At 34.4% G+C, this 15481-nt stretch overlaps 1 protein-coding gene across 3 annotated transcripts; it reads right to left on the bottom strand.

The window, feature by feature from the left end:
* Positions 1-515: 515 nt before the first annotated feature.
* Positions 516-3168, bottom strand: LOC139862047 (E3 ubiquitin-protein ligase AIRP2-like). Of its 3 annotated transcripts, none has more exons than XM_071850595.1 (5): positions 2936-3168; positions 1744-1906; positions 1464-1530; positions 1192-1381; positions 516-946 (listed from the first exon to the last, which is right to left on the bottom strand). In XM_071850595.1, the coding sequence occupies exons 1-5, from the start codon at positions 3022-3024 to the stop codon at positions 739-741; spliced, it is 717 nt and encodes a 238-aa protein (XP_071706696.1). In that variant the 5' UTR covers positions 3025-3168; the 3' UTR covers positions 516-738. The 3 variants fall into 3 exon arrangements, with proteins under 3 accessions (XP_071706696.1, XP_071706698.1, XP_071706697.1); XM_071850597.1 differs by having other exon boundaries at positions 2920-3034; XM_071850596.1 differs by lacking the exon at positions 2936-3168 and adding an exon at positions 1989-2361.
* Positions 3169-15481: the final 12313 nt, after the last annotated feature.

Genomic DNA, 15481 nt, shown 5'->3' with positions numbered 1-15481 from the left:
TCATATATAAATTAATTACAAAGTGTATTTCATTTTAATACTTACTTTCCATATATAACTTTGATGTAAATATTTATTTATAGGAGGAATGACTTACATTTATGGAATTAATATATATTTAGTAAGCTTAATCATAGCCGTAAGGGCTATGGTTAGCATTCTCCATAATTAAATTATACTTCCTACAACATTTGATAGTATAAATTTAAGGATTCATATGCTTATATATTTGATATTTAATATTATTTTTATTTTAAAATACTAGATTACTAGGTATGGGAGTACCTAGAGAAAAAAAAAAAAAAAAAAAAAAAAAACACCAACAAATTTTAGAAACACCCTACTTTTTTAGTCAGTATTACATAAATTCTAGTGACTCTATTTATAAAAGCTCATGTGTCATGTGTATAAACAATACGTATATCATTTTCATTACTAGCAAGGTTTCATAAAGGAGTTCAAGAATCAATACTTACAGTAGTGAAGAAACAAGAAATCACACAACTTGATCATCAAAACAGACAAAAGATCGTTTCCTTCAACTAATTCATCGGTATCATGAACAAAAGCTATAAGCTTTTGTCATTTCCATTACAATATTCGGTCCCAAAAAAAGTCCGAGTTGAATGCTACTTTATAATTACATACAACACCATCAATTATACACGGATTAATAATTAATTATAATAAATGCTCTACATACAGCGACAGGTTCAAAAACCAGTTTAGCTAAACTGGTCAGATTAGATATTCATACAGCAAGAAATGAGTGTCAGGCATGGCAAATGGCAAGCTCTCGATGTAAAGATAAAAGCTTCTTAGATTCTTTTTTGCTAATGTGATTATGTCAACTGAATCGCTTTCGTTGGTCAACACCCATAAATCTCCCGAATGCACCTTCTTTAAGTTTCCTCGACAATACGGGCACGACTTAGATCTTGTGTTCCTGTTATATCAAGTACATTTGTTTAAGAAACTAAATGTCACAGTTGTTCTTAAACTTCTTGTTGTTAATACATTTGACATTTTTAGAGTCAAACAATCATCCCTATGGTCTTTTGGTTTTGGATGTTTAGTCCCTCCAAATAATTAATAACACCCTCCATCCCTATGGTCACTTTTGAATCAATTCGTCCCTGAGAGAAGTGAAATGACCAAAATACCCTTAGTCTGAAGATGAAAAAATCTTACCAATCGCGAAAGCACCCAATGCACATCGAGTGGCCACAATTAGGCAACGCCATTTTGTTACTAGTTTCCATACATATCCCACATTCATCATCTCTTTTAACATTTTCACAGTAGATTTTACAGTTATCATCGATATCCTTAAGCTCGGTCAAATATCCATCGAGCTGCTTCAGTGAAGGGTATATAACAGCTGCAAAAATTAACATTTCAGAAAGAAAATGACAAAATAAGCAAATTAAGTAAGATAGTAACCAAATTTAATAAAAGTAGACCATAGAATTCTCTTAAAGTAGCACATCTTTCTTGAGACGACATTGTTTGAATGCCATCCACGTAAACCTGCGCATTCAAATATTGGAGCATTTTTTTTTTTATATTTTGATTTCATTCATGGTCAAATAATGAGTTTTAAATAATTGTTTAGTGGTAGTTATAGCAAAAAAATACATTGATTATCTGATTATTTAGGTCTTTTTTGTGCTTATACTCACTTAGTGGAGTTCAAAGTTTTCTACTTTTTTCAGTCAAAGTAAAAAAGAAACGAGAGTTGACCTTGTATACAAGTATATGAAGAAGGCCAAGATAAGTTGGAATCGAATCGGTGCAACTAAAGTCCATCCAATCAATTAAGTAAAGCAAGAACGGAGCAAATGTGCTGTACGACAATTTCATTCGCACACAATCCCCATCATCGTCTGGAGGTAAAGCAGCTGCCCTGTTAAATAAATCGAATCAAAAATATAAAAAAATAAAAAAAAAATCCAAACACATTTAAAAGAGAGAACAAACAAACATACGATTCTGCAGTTCATGATGTGGGAAGATTGTATAACCGAACTTTCAGACATTCATTGAACAATGATAATATGATTTGTGGGCCCATGACCAGCCGATGGAACAGTCTCAACGCACAAGTTTACAACACCCCTGGTGAAAACCAATCTGGTCTTATCTTTGAGTTTTAAGCTATCACTTTACTACTTAAGGCTTGATATCAAATTTGCCCTAAATTGTGAGATATTTGGGATTTTTTGTGAACCATACATAATTTAGGTATGGAGTATCTGTATTTTAGGCACATAATGTTTGGACCAATCTACCAAAATTACTAGTTTCCTGTGTAGAACATCTTACTAAACCCAACAAGATTTCTAAATTCAGATTGTCAGTCATACAAAAAAAAAAAAAAAAAAAAAAAAAAAAAAAAAAAAAAACTTTTTTGACAAATAATCAAAATACAAAATGTCTTCTTCTCTAGAAATTTCAAGTTATTATTGTATAATTTTCAGAAAAAAATGGACACAGATTGAAGATGTTAAGAACGTGACTGATATGGTCTTGAAATTATTAGTCTACTGTTGTCTTCTAGGCTCTAGCATTCAAACCAACTGCTCTTAAAATATAAAATTCACATCACAGTTTGTCAAATTATAGCTCAAACTGTAATATATGATAACTTTTCTGTATTGATCAATCTTGGCTACTAATTATCACTCGCTAACAAAAACCACCTCCATCAAAAACTTAAAGTCAACAACTTATTCCTTGACTCTAAAAGTCAAAATTACTCCACAACAGGCGATCATCCAAACAAAAAAAAAAAAATTTATAGCTTTAAAAAAAAATTTAAACTTGATTACAAGAAACGAAAAATTAAACAATTTATAACATGGGTTTAGTATATTGTAAGCAAACAAAAAAAAAAAAATTAAAAAATAGTAGAATTACAAGAGAGATTAATTACAAGGTATTGGCATGGCGGATATGAGCTTCAAGGGCTTCAATGGAATCTCTAAAAAGAGAAGTGTTGCTGTTTGATTGTTTCTGATACATCAATTCTGAAACCCTTTTGAGTTCTGACACCAGAATTTCAAGAAAGTTGTAAAAATTGGATTTTTATGGATAAAATTGGGTTTTTTTTTGGGGGAGATAAAGAAAGTAGTAGGCTTATATATTTGTTTTGTATATGTATGTATGTTTGATTGCTTAAAGTTATAAACATAGCTATAGCAATCATTAAGATAAAGATAAGCAATCATTAAGATAAAGATAAGGATATCTTTGATCAACCTTTGCTTGTTCTTTTTCTTATCGTAGTATCTTTTGTCACTTTTTAAGTATTTTTGGTTTCCATCGTTGTTAATAATTTTACAATGATTTTATTTGTTGGTTCTCATTTAATTTTACAATTTTTTGTATGACTATACGACGTATTTGTGACCTGCTAATAAGATGATAGGTAACGATTTTGAATCGATATGTGCCAACCTATTGACTCGTAATCATGTAATTACAAATTTTGATATTTATTGGTTGTTTGCATTTTAAAAATGTTTTGGTCAGGTTTTGTAGATAGGTAACGATATTGAAATGATACATTTGGATTCCATCCAACAATAAAGTCCTCAATAAACAATGATAATGCTATTAATAACTGGTGAATAAGTAAACAGGTAATGAGCTTCAAGGTATTGGCATGGTGGATATGAGCTTCAAGGGCTTCAATGGAATCTCTAAAAAGAGAAGTGTTGCTGTTTGATTGTTTCTGATACATCAATTCTGAAACCCTTTTGAGTTCTGACACCAGAATTTCAAGAAAGTTGTAAAAATTGGATTTTTATGGATAAAATTGGGTTTTTTTTGGGGGAGATAAAGAAAGTAGTAGGCTTATATATTTGTTTTGTATATGTATGTATGTTTGATTGCTTAAAGTTATAAACATAGCTATAGCAATCATTAAGATAAAGATAAGCAATCATTAAGATAAAGATAAGGATATCTTTGATCAACCTTTGCCTTGTTCTCTTTCTTATCGTAGTATCTTTTGTCACCTTCTAAGTATTTTTGGTTTCCATCGTTGTTAATGATTTTACAATGATTTTATTTGTTGGTTCTCATTTAATTTTACAATTTTTTGTATGACTATATGACGTATTTGTGACCTGTTAATAAGATGATAGGTAACGATTTTGAATCGATATGTGCCAACCTATTGACTCGTAATCATGTAATTACAAATTTTGATATTTATTGGTTGTTTGCATTTTAAAAATGTTTTGGTCAGGTTTTGTAGATAGGTAACGATATTGAAATGATACATTTGGATTCCATCCAACAATAAAGTCCTCAATAAACAATGATAATGCTATTAATAACTGGTGAATAAGTAAACAGGTAATGAGCTTCAAGGTATTGGCATGGCGGATATGAGCTTCAAGGGCTTCAATGGAATCTCTAAAAAGAGAAGTGTTGCTGTTTGATTGTTTCTGATACATCAATTCTGAAACCCTTTTGAGTTCTGACACCAGAATTTCAAGAAAGTTGTAAAAATTGGATTTTTATGGATAAAATTGGGTTTTTTTGGGGGGAGATAAAGAAAGTAGTAGGCTTATATATTTGTTTTGTATATGTATGTATGTTTGATTGCTTAAAGTTATAAACATAGCTATAGCAATTATTAAGATAAAGATAAGCAATCATTAAGATAAAGATAAGGATATCTTTGATCAACCTTTGCCTTGTTCTCTTTCTTATCGTAGTATCTTTTGTCACCTTCTAAGTATTTTTGGTTTCCATCGTTGTTAATGATTTTACAATGATTTTATTTGTTGGTTCTCATTTAATTTTACAATTTTTTGTATGACTATATGATGTATTTGTGACCTGTTAATAAGATGATAGGTAACGATTTTGAATCGATATGTGCCAACCTATTGACTCGTAATCATGTAATTACAAATTTTGATATTTATTGGTTGTTTGCATTTTAAAAATGTTTTGGTCAGGTTTTGTAGATAGGTAACGATATTGAAATGATACATTTGGATTCCATCCAACAATAAAGTCCTCAATAAACAATGATAATGCTATTAATAACTGGTGAATAAGTAAACAGGTAATGAGCTTCAAGGTATTGGCATGGCGGATATGAGCTTCAAGGGCTTCAATGGAATCTCTAAAAAGAGAAGTGTTGCTGTTTGATTGTTTCTGATACATCAATTCTGAAACCCTTTTGAGTTCTGACACCAGACTTTCAAGAAAGTTGTAAAAATTGGATTTTTATGGATAAAATTGGGGAAAATGGCATCAAAATGCATTGAACTTTCATCAAAATCCTATTGTATGCATTCACCTTTCAAAAGTCCTATTGTATGCATTCAACTTTGTATTTTCTCCTATTGTATGCATTTGACTTGTTATAAGAGGTTACCTTCTAGGTCACCTTCTAAATATTTACATCTTTAGTCCTCATATTTGTAAATTCTAATTTCATTAGTCCTTTTGTTAAACAAAACATTTATATCTTCATACATTCATCATCATCTATTATTCATCATCTTCATCTTGTCTATAACCTTGAAAAAAATCAGGAAACACAAAATACATATTGTTCATAAGGTTCATTGCAAACTTCAAGCTTTCAAAGGAAGAAATTGCTTTTGTTCGAGAGAGTTTGTCTCCAACATGTGAGGTAGACAAATTCAACCTGTTTACTTATCGGTCGATTTGGACATTCTAAAATCTTAAATGGGTCAAAATAAAAGGTTAAACTAATAAACTTGTGTTATGATTAGGATGGCTTCTTTGAATATCTTGAAGAGCTCGATTGTTCCGATGTTGAAGTATATGCTATTCCCGAGGGTTCAGTCGTATTTCCCAAAGTACCCTTGATGCGGGTTGAAGGCCTGGTTGCTGTAAGTTGTAATAACTGTGTGACGCCCCGTACAAAAATCATCGTGTACGGATCATCAACAACAGGTCCATTACACGGTATAATACTATATGCTGTTTAAAAACAAGTTTTGCATTCATGAAAAGGTAACGTCTTTACCAACGTCAAATGTTTTACAAAAGATGACGTCTTTACCAACGTCAAATGTTTTACAAGGATAACGTGCTTCTACAAATAGAAAGCATTAGCATAAGTACGTGACACAAAGATCATTACAAAGCCATTGTTCAAATGTAACTGAAAGGACCCGTCCTTATTCACCTGGACGAAGTCATCAACAATTGGTCCCAGTGCGATGATCGACTCCAAGTAATGTCCTTAAATTGAGCAAATGCACAGCGGAAGACTTAATTTGTACCTGAGAATAAACATGATTTAAAGTGTCAACCAAAAGGTTGGTGAGTTCATAGGTTTATCATAACAATCATTTCAATATATTAATAGACCACAAGATTTCATAATCATAAACATAATACACTCACAAGTGTATGTAAAGCATTCTAAGTGGTTGAGCACTTGGTAACCATACTTAACATTTAATCAACGTCGCATATTCCCTTTATTATGAAATCTCACTACGCCGTACCAAGTGTAGTCACCGAAACGAAGTACTGTGCAACCGTTGAATACTGGTCGTCCAGTCCGGTTGGGGTTGTCAGGCCCGATAGATCTATCAACAGGATTCGCGTTTACAATACCCATGTAAATAGTAGTTACCAAGCTACAGGGAAATATGCCAGTGGTACAACTCAACGTAGAATGTATTTTTAAGTACTTGTGTCTATTTTGTAAACATTTATAAAAGCAGCGCATGTATTCTCAGCCCAAAAATATATATTGCAAAAGCAATTAAAAAGGGAGCAAATGAAACTCACTTTTGCCTTGAAGGTATTTAATTCGACTTGGTCTCCGATAGATATCACGAACCTAACCATATATATAATAGATCAACATATTTTCTTTTTAAGTAATCGTTACATATATATATATATATATACTTTTAATAATTTTAATATTTTCTTAGTCCGTAGTTAGCAGTCCGATGTTAGTGGTCCACAATTAGTTGCTTAAATAAAATAAATAAAGACCCCATCGTATTCGTATTGATCAGAATTAATCTCGACCCATGGTACCATGTTGTCAAATGACGTGTTGCGTACATAAAGTACTGTGTTGTCAAATGACGTGTTGCGTACAATCATGAGGTCTTATGATTAATCTTCTCGTGTTGTTTACGGGTGGTCCTGAAATATATAAAATCAAATCATAAGTAATTATATATAAAATATCATATTAATTAGAAAAGATATGATTAATTTACTTTTTCTCCAAATATTTTCGTAGCTAAACTAGCTTCGGATACCCAATCTTGTTTTAGTCGTAGTTTCTTCATTACAACTCCGTTTTTGTTGGTTCAACTTGCCACTTCCTTGGATCGAGTCAAAATTTAAGAATATGAACTGAAAATACCTTAGTTTGTATTCGAAATCATAGGTTATAGGTCCAACTTTGGTGAAACTTATGAAAGTGATCATTTTCCATCATAAAAACAACATTTAATGATCATTTTTCTAAAAATACTTACACTTTGAGTTAAACCGTGAAATTTTTATGTGTTAACATATTCATAAGAAATATCATTTTTCCAGAACATGAACTTCCAATTCAAAGTTCAAGATGGTTTTTAATTATCCAACCCAAAACAGCCCCCGGTTGCACTCCGACGACGTAGATTCAGTTTTTAAGATGTTCTTTGTAAAACCAAGTTATATCTTGTTAGGTTAGAATATCATTATGATATATTACAGGTCTTGAAGTGTTTTAAAAGTCAAGTTAGAAGGATCTATTTAGTTTGCGAACAAGTTTGAAATCATTCAAACTATGTTCTTGTTGTTAAAATTTTATACCACAAAATAAGATAGCTATATGAATATAAATTGAATAAGATTATGAACAAGGTTACTACCTGAAGTTACTTGGACAAAGTTACTGCAAAAGATAAGAAATAATCTTGGAATCAAAGAGTTGTGGAGTTAGATCAAAAGGTTGGAAGTAAACTTCTTCAAATGGGTGGTTATTTTGATATGTTCTTGAAAGAGTTTTCTTATGGTGTTTAAGGCTTGTAATTGAAGCTAAATGATGGGGAAAATGCTTGGAGATGATCAAGTATGAAGTTAGGAGTATTTTGAGAGAGAAATGAGGGTGTAGGTATGAGAAAATGGAGTGAAGAAATGGTGTTCATTTATAAAAACGTTTTTAGTTTATAAAGAAAGAAAAGGATTTCTAATTTTGTTTTCTTACTAATAATTCATACTACTTGACAAATTCTAGTTACCTCATATCTAGGGCAGTAATAATGTTGATTAGGATGTTGATTTGATGTGTATATACCAATAGTAAATACGTATAGAAGCTGGGTATGATACGGGTACATATACCCTAGATATACGTATAGAAATCTTGAGGAAACGGAACGAGAATTCAAATATAGCTATCTTTTGTGAATATACTTATATTGTTTTATGTATTTAAGTCCTTAAAAAGTGATTAAATACATTATATATACAATACATGTATAAGCATTATAGATTATAAGTATATATATCAAAGAATGTTACGTATAGTTATCGTTTTGAAAACTTAAGTTAGTAGTTTCAAAATATACTTATAACTCATTGTCATTAGTACACAATGAGATGTTAAACCATCCTTAGATCATGTTAAATATATATAAATACATATATATACACAAACGTATAATTATCGTATGTTATATAGTTCGTGATATCATCGGTCATATTGGACGGTCAAACGTTGTGTAAAACTCTTTTCAAAAACACAAGTCTCAACAATTTGGATTGCTTATCATGTTGGTATGGTTTAATTTATGTAAATATTAATCTCATAAGTATAATTTAGTCGGAAAATTCCGGGTCATTTTTAACGCCTTGATTCGAGTAAAAAAATTTTTTTTTTTTTTTTTTTTTTTTTGAAAAGTTAAGTCACTGGCCGGACAAGGCTTATGCCGCGGCGCGGCAAGCCTTGTCGCGGCGCGACACAACACAGGAAATTTTAGACTCCTTAACCTTGCTTCTGTTCTCAACTTCAGTTATATGCCGCGGCGCGGACCCCTTTGCCGCGGCGCGACATAACCCTAATCCGGGTGCCTGACCTGCAACATTGTACTTAAACCAACTTTTGCACGTTCCATCATTCTCAAACACATTTAAAACAACCAAATTCATACACAAACTTAAGATTCAGTTTCTAACATCGTATACCATCTAATAACAACATTTAGACATCAAACGTGTTTTCATGAAACAAAACCATCATTTGGTCCCAAATTCAATAATGACAAACATGACACTTCAAATACATGGCGTTTGATAAGCGGTAACCATAGAGCGTGATTACAAAAGGGACTTGCAATACCACTTACGCTAATGCCAATGCTCCTCCAGCTCTTCACACGGGTTCCTTACCTTCTCGATGAACCTTAGCACCTAAAACATAAAACATCATGGGGGTAAGCTTTTACACTTAGTGAGTTATAGGAAAGTAACAAAACACAAAACATAAATCATTTGGGCATAATCAAAACACTTATCCTTCAACCCTTAGGTTGCTTGCATACTTTCGGATCCGATCATTCATACCATAGGCATGACTTACTAGGCCGAACCTAGTAATCATGTCTAAGCTAACCATAGACATACTAAATATGCCTAAGCTATCATCATCTCATACATAGACACCCGAAGTGTCTAAGCTAACATGAACCATAGGCAAGATTACTAGCAATGTAATAACCTTGCCTAAGCTAAGCATCATCCATAGACACAACTATTGAGCTAACCCAATAGTTCTATCTAAGCTACGTAATTAGTGCACTTAGTCGTTACTCTCTTGCACGGATGCAATCCGAGAACACTAAGCCACTCTTGACCCGCCCGTATTACCCCCTATAAACTCACCTTGCTTAATTGAATTTCCTTGGTCACTTGTAACTTCTTTTCCTTGATTAGCACCTATACATGAGCTAATCTCATTAATCACATAACTAAATCAAAATCACAACTTTCTTGAATCATTACGTCATTCATACTTACACTTACACTTTACCCCCTAAACATAACATACATTCATTCATACTTTCTAACTTTGAACTCATCTTTTCTAAAACAAGCATGTTACCAATCAAACATCACATTTTAATCATGTACATTACTAACTCATCACTTTTAGCTTTATCATGCAACTTTTCCTTTAATCCTTTCATTAAACATCAAATGTGCATAATAATTCAATTTCATTACTAACACCATTAACTTATCAAATTATCAATTTCTATAACTTATAACTATAACAAAAGTTCATACATGAGCATCCTTCATCAAAATTTCTAGCTAGAACACAAAATCGTCTCATTGAGGCATTTTAACAAACACTTGGTGTGCATGACTAGAAATCTAACTAGAACATCATCATTCTCACCATAATCATGCCATAAATCTATAATGCAAGTTCATACATGTAATTACTTCCAAAATCAACAACAAATCCATACTAACTCATCCAAATGTGCACAATTTAACAAATAGCAACTTTCTTAAGCATAATCTCATCATTAGCATACAATGCAAGCAATAATTAGACACAAAATCCATACCTTGTCTTTTAGAGTTTTAAGAACCCTAATTGTGCACAATGAAGATGAAATTGGAAGATTAGAGCTTGCTGAAGTGATTAGGGTGTGTTAGATTTCACAAATTCAAGCTTGCATGAGTTAAATTTCAACAAATGATGGATCCTCCTTCTTCCCTTGCAAATGTCGACATACACAACCCAGGAGCACTCTCTGTATATTATTTTTTTGTGAATAATAATCAATTTCCAGCATTTCTAATTTCTTTTATTAAAACAACTATGGCATAATTGCAATTTCTACCCTCCCCATGTAAACTATAGTTAAGGAGGTCCTAAATCATAACCTTGCATCTTTAGTCCCTTGAAACTTAACTAACAACATTAACTTTCGTCCATTTAACATAAAATATCCTTTGCCATTAATTTCTTAGCAATAAAATTTTACATAAAATAATACCTTAAATATTTGGGGTGTTACAACTCTCCCCCTCTTGGATCGTTCGCGTCCTCGCGAACCATTCTTGATGCAATGCCGGATAATATTTTATGAGCCATTCTTCGGGTTCCCATGTGCATTCGGAACCTTTTCTAAATTGCCATAATACCTTCAACAATATAACCGACTTATTTCTCAAGTGCTTAACCTTTTGATCCAAAATCTTTACCGGCTTCTCCGCATATCTTAACTTATTATCGACCTCAATTTCATTCAAAGGAACATATGTTGAATCATCCGCCAAACACTTCCTCAATTGCGACACGTGAAACGTGTCATGTATATTACTCAATTCATCGGGTAAAGCCAAACGGTAGGCTACCTTCCCAACTTTCGCCACTATCTCAAATGGTCCCACGAACCTTGGACCCAATTTTCCCCTCTTTCTAAAACGGATAATGCCTTTCCATGGAGAAACTTTTAGCATCACTTTATCACCTACTTGAAATTCTATCGGCTTTCTCCTCTTATCAACATATGACTTTTGTCGATCTTGTGCCGCCTTCATTCTTTCACGAATTTGATCAATCATCTCGGTGGTTTGTTGCACTATTTCCGTGCTTCCCAATTCTCGTTGACCTACCTCGCCCCAACAAATCGGGGTTCTACACCTCCTTCCATACAACATCTCATATGGTGCCATTCCAATTGTAGAGTGATAACTATTGTTGTATGAAAATTCAACTAAAGGTAAGTGAGTATCCCAACTACCACCAAAATCGATAACACATGCTCTTAACATATCCTCGAGAGTTTGTATAGTCCGCTCACTTTGACCATCCGTTTGCGGGTGAAACGCGGTACTTATGTGTAACTTAGTACCCATTTCCTCTTGAAATTTCCTCCAATATCGAGATGTAAATCGAGTGTCTCTATCCGAAACTATGGAAACCGGCACTCCATGCCTTGCAACAACTTCTTTCATATACAACTTAGACATTGCTTCCGATGACGAAGCTTCTCTTATTGCCAAAAATAATGCACTCTTAGTCAATCTATCAACAATAACCCAAATTGCATCGTGTTGTCTAGGGGTCTTAGGCAACTTAGTCACTAAATCCATCGTAATATGCTCCCATTTCCACACCGGTACCTCTAAAGGTTGCATTTCACCGTAGGGCATTTGATGATCGGCTTTCACTTGAAGACAAGTAAGACACTTGTGCACATACTTAACTATATCCCTCTTCATTCCCGGCCACCAATAGTCTTTCCTTAAATCTCTATACATTTTCGTAGCACCGGGGTGAATCGAATACTTAGACTTGTGAGCTAAGTCAAGGAGCTCACTTCTAACATCCCTTTGCAAAGGTACCCAAATTCTCCCATATCTAAGCCTTAAACCACGAGAATCTACCACAAAATCGTCAACTTGCCCCTTGATTCTTTCTTTTCTCACGTTTTCGGGCGATAATGCTTCACCTTGTGCAACACGAATATCATCAAATATTTGAGGTGATATTACCATAGCCAAGCTTGTTATCTTAATCGGTTGATGACTTGACTTCCTACTAAGAGCATCCGCTACTACATTCGCTTTTCCGGGGTGATATAAGATCTCACAATCATAATCTTTCACCAAATCGAGACCTCTCCTTTGCCTATCGTTCAAATCCCTTTGATCAAACAAATACTTTAAGTTCTTATGATCGGTATAAATGGAAAACTTAACACCATAAAGATAATGACGCCAAATCTTTAGAGCAAAAACCACGGCCGTCAATTCTAAATCATGCGTAGGATAGCGTTTCTCGTGTTCCTTCAATTGTCGGGAAGCATAAGCTATGACCTTCCCATTTTGCATCAATACACACCCTAAGCCTTTCTTAGAAGCATCACAATAAACCGTCATGTTCTCATTCCCTTCCGGTAAAACCAATATGGGAGCTTGAACGAGCTTCTCCTTAAGGAGTTGAAACGCTTGTTCTTGCTTTTCTTCCCATCTCCATGGCACACTTTTACGAGTCAACTTGGTGAGTGGGGTGGCTATTCTAGAAAAATCTTGTATAAATCGCCGATAATACCCCGCTAAACCTAGAAAACTCCTAACCTCGGTAGGATTCGTAGGTGGTTCCCATCTCATAATTGCCTCTATCTTCACCGGATCAACACAAATACCCTTCTTGTTAATGACATGGCCCAAAAATTGAACTTCACGAAGCCAAAACTCGCACTTAGAGAACTTAGCAAACAATCTTTCTCTTCTTAAAGTCTCTAATACTTGTCTTAAATGTACCGTATGTTCCTCTTCACTCTTAGAATATATCAAAATGTCATCAATGAACACAATTACAAACCTATCAAGCATCGGTCGACAAACTCTATTCATCAAATCCATAAACGCGGCCGGAGCATTTGTTAATCCAAACGGCATAACCACAAACTCATAATGACCATACCTTGTTCGAAAAGCTGTTTTAGGGACATCTTCTTCCCTCACCTTCAATTGATGGTAACCCGACCTTAAATCTATCTTTGAAAAGAAACTAGCACCTTGTAGTTGATCAAACAAATCGTCTATCCTTGGCAACGGGTACTTGTTCTTAATAGTGACTTTATTCAATTCTCGATAATCAATACACATTCTCATAGTTCCATCCTTCTTTTTCACAAATAAAACCGGAGCTCCCCAAGGTGAACTACTAGGACGTATAAAACCTTTATCTATCAAATCTTGTAATTGAGTCATCATTTCTCTCATTTCCGACGGGGCTAGTCGATAGGGAGCTTTGGCAATTGGCGTGGCCCCGGGTATCAAATCTATTCTAAACTCTACCTCTCGCTCGGGAGGTACACCGGGCAATTCACTTGGGAACACATCCGGAAACTCGTTAACTATTGGTACATCATCTAATTCAACAACCTTTTTCGAATCATCAACAACATGTGCCAAAAACGCACAACACCCATGAGACAAAAATCTTTTAGCCTTAGCATATGTGCATATAGGAATTGCACGCCTAGCTCGTTCCCCATAAATCCATATAACTTTTCCACTTGGTGATTGAACTAACACTATTTTCTTACGACACAAAATTATCCCCTCATTGTTATCTAGCCAATCCATGCCCACAATTACTTGAAATTCCCCCATTTGCATGGGTATTAAATCAATGACAAACTTTTCATCATTCAAAATAATTTCACACCCCTTGATGATACTATACACCATCACGGTCTTATTATCCGCTATTTCAACCTCTAATGGGTGTTCTAACATACTTGGGGTCATATTAAAATGCTTACAAAAAGAACATGATACAAACGACCGCGTAGCACCGGAATCAAACAAAACATGCGCAGGTAAAGAGTTTACAATAAAGGTACCTGACACCACATTTTGGGACTCCTTCGCTTCGAGTGCGGTAATCTGATGAGCTCGGGCCCTTGGTCGGCTATCACTAGTCTTCGGTTCCGTCTTAACCTCTTTCTTAACACTACCACTAGCTAAATCCTTCTTGTATTCCGGACATTCGGCTTGAAAGTGACCTTTCTCAAAACAATAATAACATTGCTTACCTTTCTTAGGACATTCGGCGACCCTATGTCCCGGCTTACCACAAGAGTAACAATCGATGGTTCCCGCTTTACATTCACCCGTATGATTCTTACCACACCTAGTACACAACTTGGCTTCTTTCCCACCGCTTTTACCCGACACAAAACCCCCTTTTGACTTGTGCGGGGATTCGGAACCAAACTTACCCTTTTTCGGACTAACATTTTGCATTGCCTTAGAGTCTTGATCTAACTTTCGCTTGAACGCCGCCTTCTTCCTAAGTTCATGTTCTCTAACAAGTGCTCGATTCATCATCTCGGCTAAAGTCTTATAAGTACTCTTATCGATAAACTCACTTATTTCGGGATTCAACTTTTCATGATAATGGTCCATCATCAACTTGGGACTTGACACGAAGTCCGGACAAAAACGAGACTTATCATTAAACTCGGCATTAAACTCGGTCACCGACTTACTTCCATGCTCTATATTCATAAACTCGGATTTCAACCTACTAACCTCGGCGGGTGGAGCAAATTGGGTCATAAACATTTCACGGAACTTGTCCCATGAGAAACTCGTAGCCACATCTCGCCCATGAGACTTAACTATAAAATTCCACCACTCGTAACCACTACCCTTCATTTGATGAGCCGCATAAATTACCTTCAAATGTTCGGGGCATTCACACAACATGAAAGTTTCTTCAATCTCATCAATCCATCTTTGACTAACAATAGGGTCAACCTTACCATGAAACTCGGGAGGATGGCAATTTGCGAAGTTCTTATATTCAAAACGGTCATCCTTTCTCTTAGGGGCTTCTACCTCTTCTTGCCTTACTCCACTTCCCCCTTCACCTCTCAAGGTAGGGTTATTAGCAACAAAAGTCTTTAACTTCTCATCTAATTGA

This window comes from Rutidosis leptorrhynchoides, chromosome 8 (genome assembly GCF_046630445.1).
Source record: "Rutidosis leptorrhynchoides isolate AG116_Rl617_1_P2 chromosome 8, CSIRO_AGI_Rlap_v1, whole genome shotgun sequence".
Lineage (NCBI taxonomy): Eukaryota > Viridiplantae > Streptophyta > Magnoliopsida > Asterales > Asteraceae > Rutidosis > Rutidosis leptorrhynchoides.
Note: the sequence above shows the minus strand (reverse complement) of the source record. Positions and strands in the feature narration are given on the sequence as shown.

What these genes read in the sequence shown, in the direction of transcription:
- LOC139862047 (XM_071850595.1), bottom strand. Translation starts at nt 3,024, where the DNA reads ATGTATCAGAAACAATCAAACAGCAACACTTCTCTTTTTAGAGATTCC. An exon ending in ATCCGCCATGCCAATACCTT is followed by an intron (nt 1,907 to 2,935) that starts GTAATTAATCTC and finishes TTTATTTAACAG; the next exon opens with GGCAGCTGCTTTACCTCCAG. An exon ending in ATTGGGTGCTTTCGCGATTG is followed by an intron (nt 947 to 1,191) that starts GTAAGATTTTTT and finishes TTGATATAACAG; the next exon opens with GAACACAAGATCTAAGTCGT.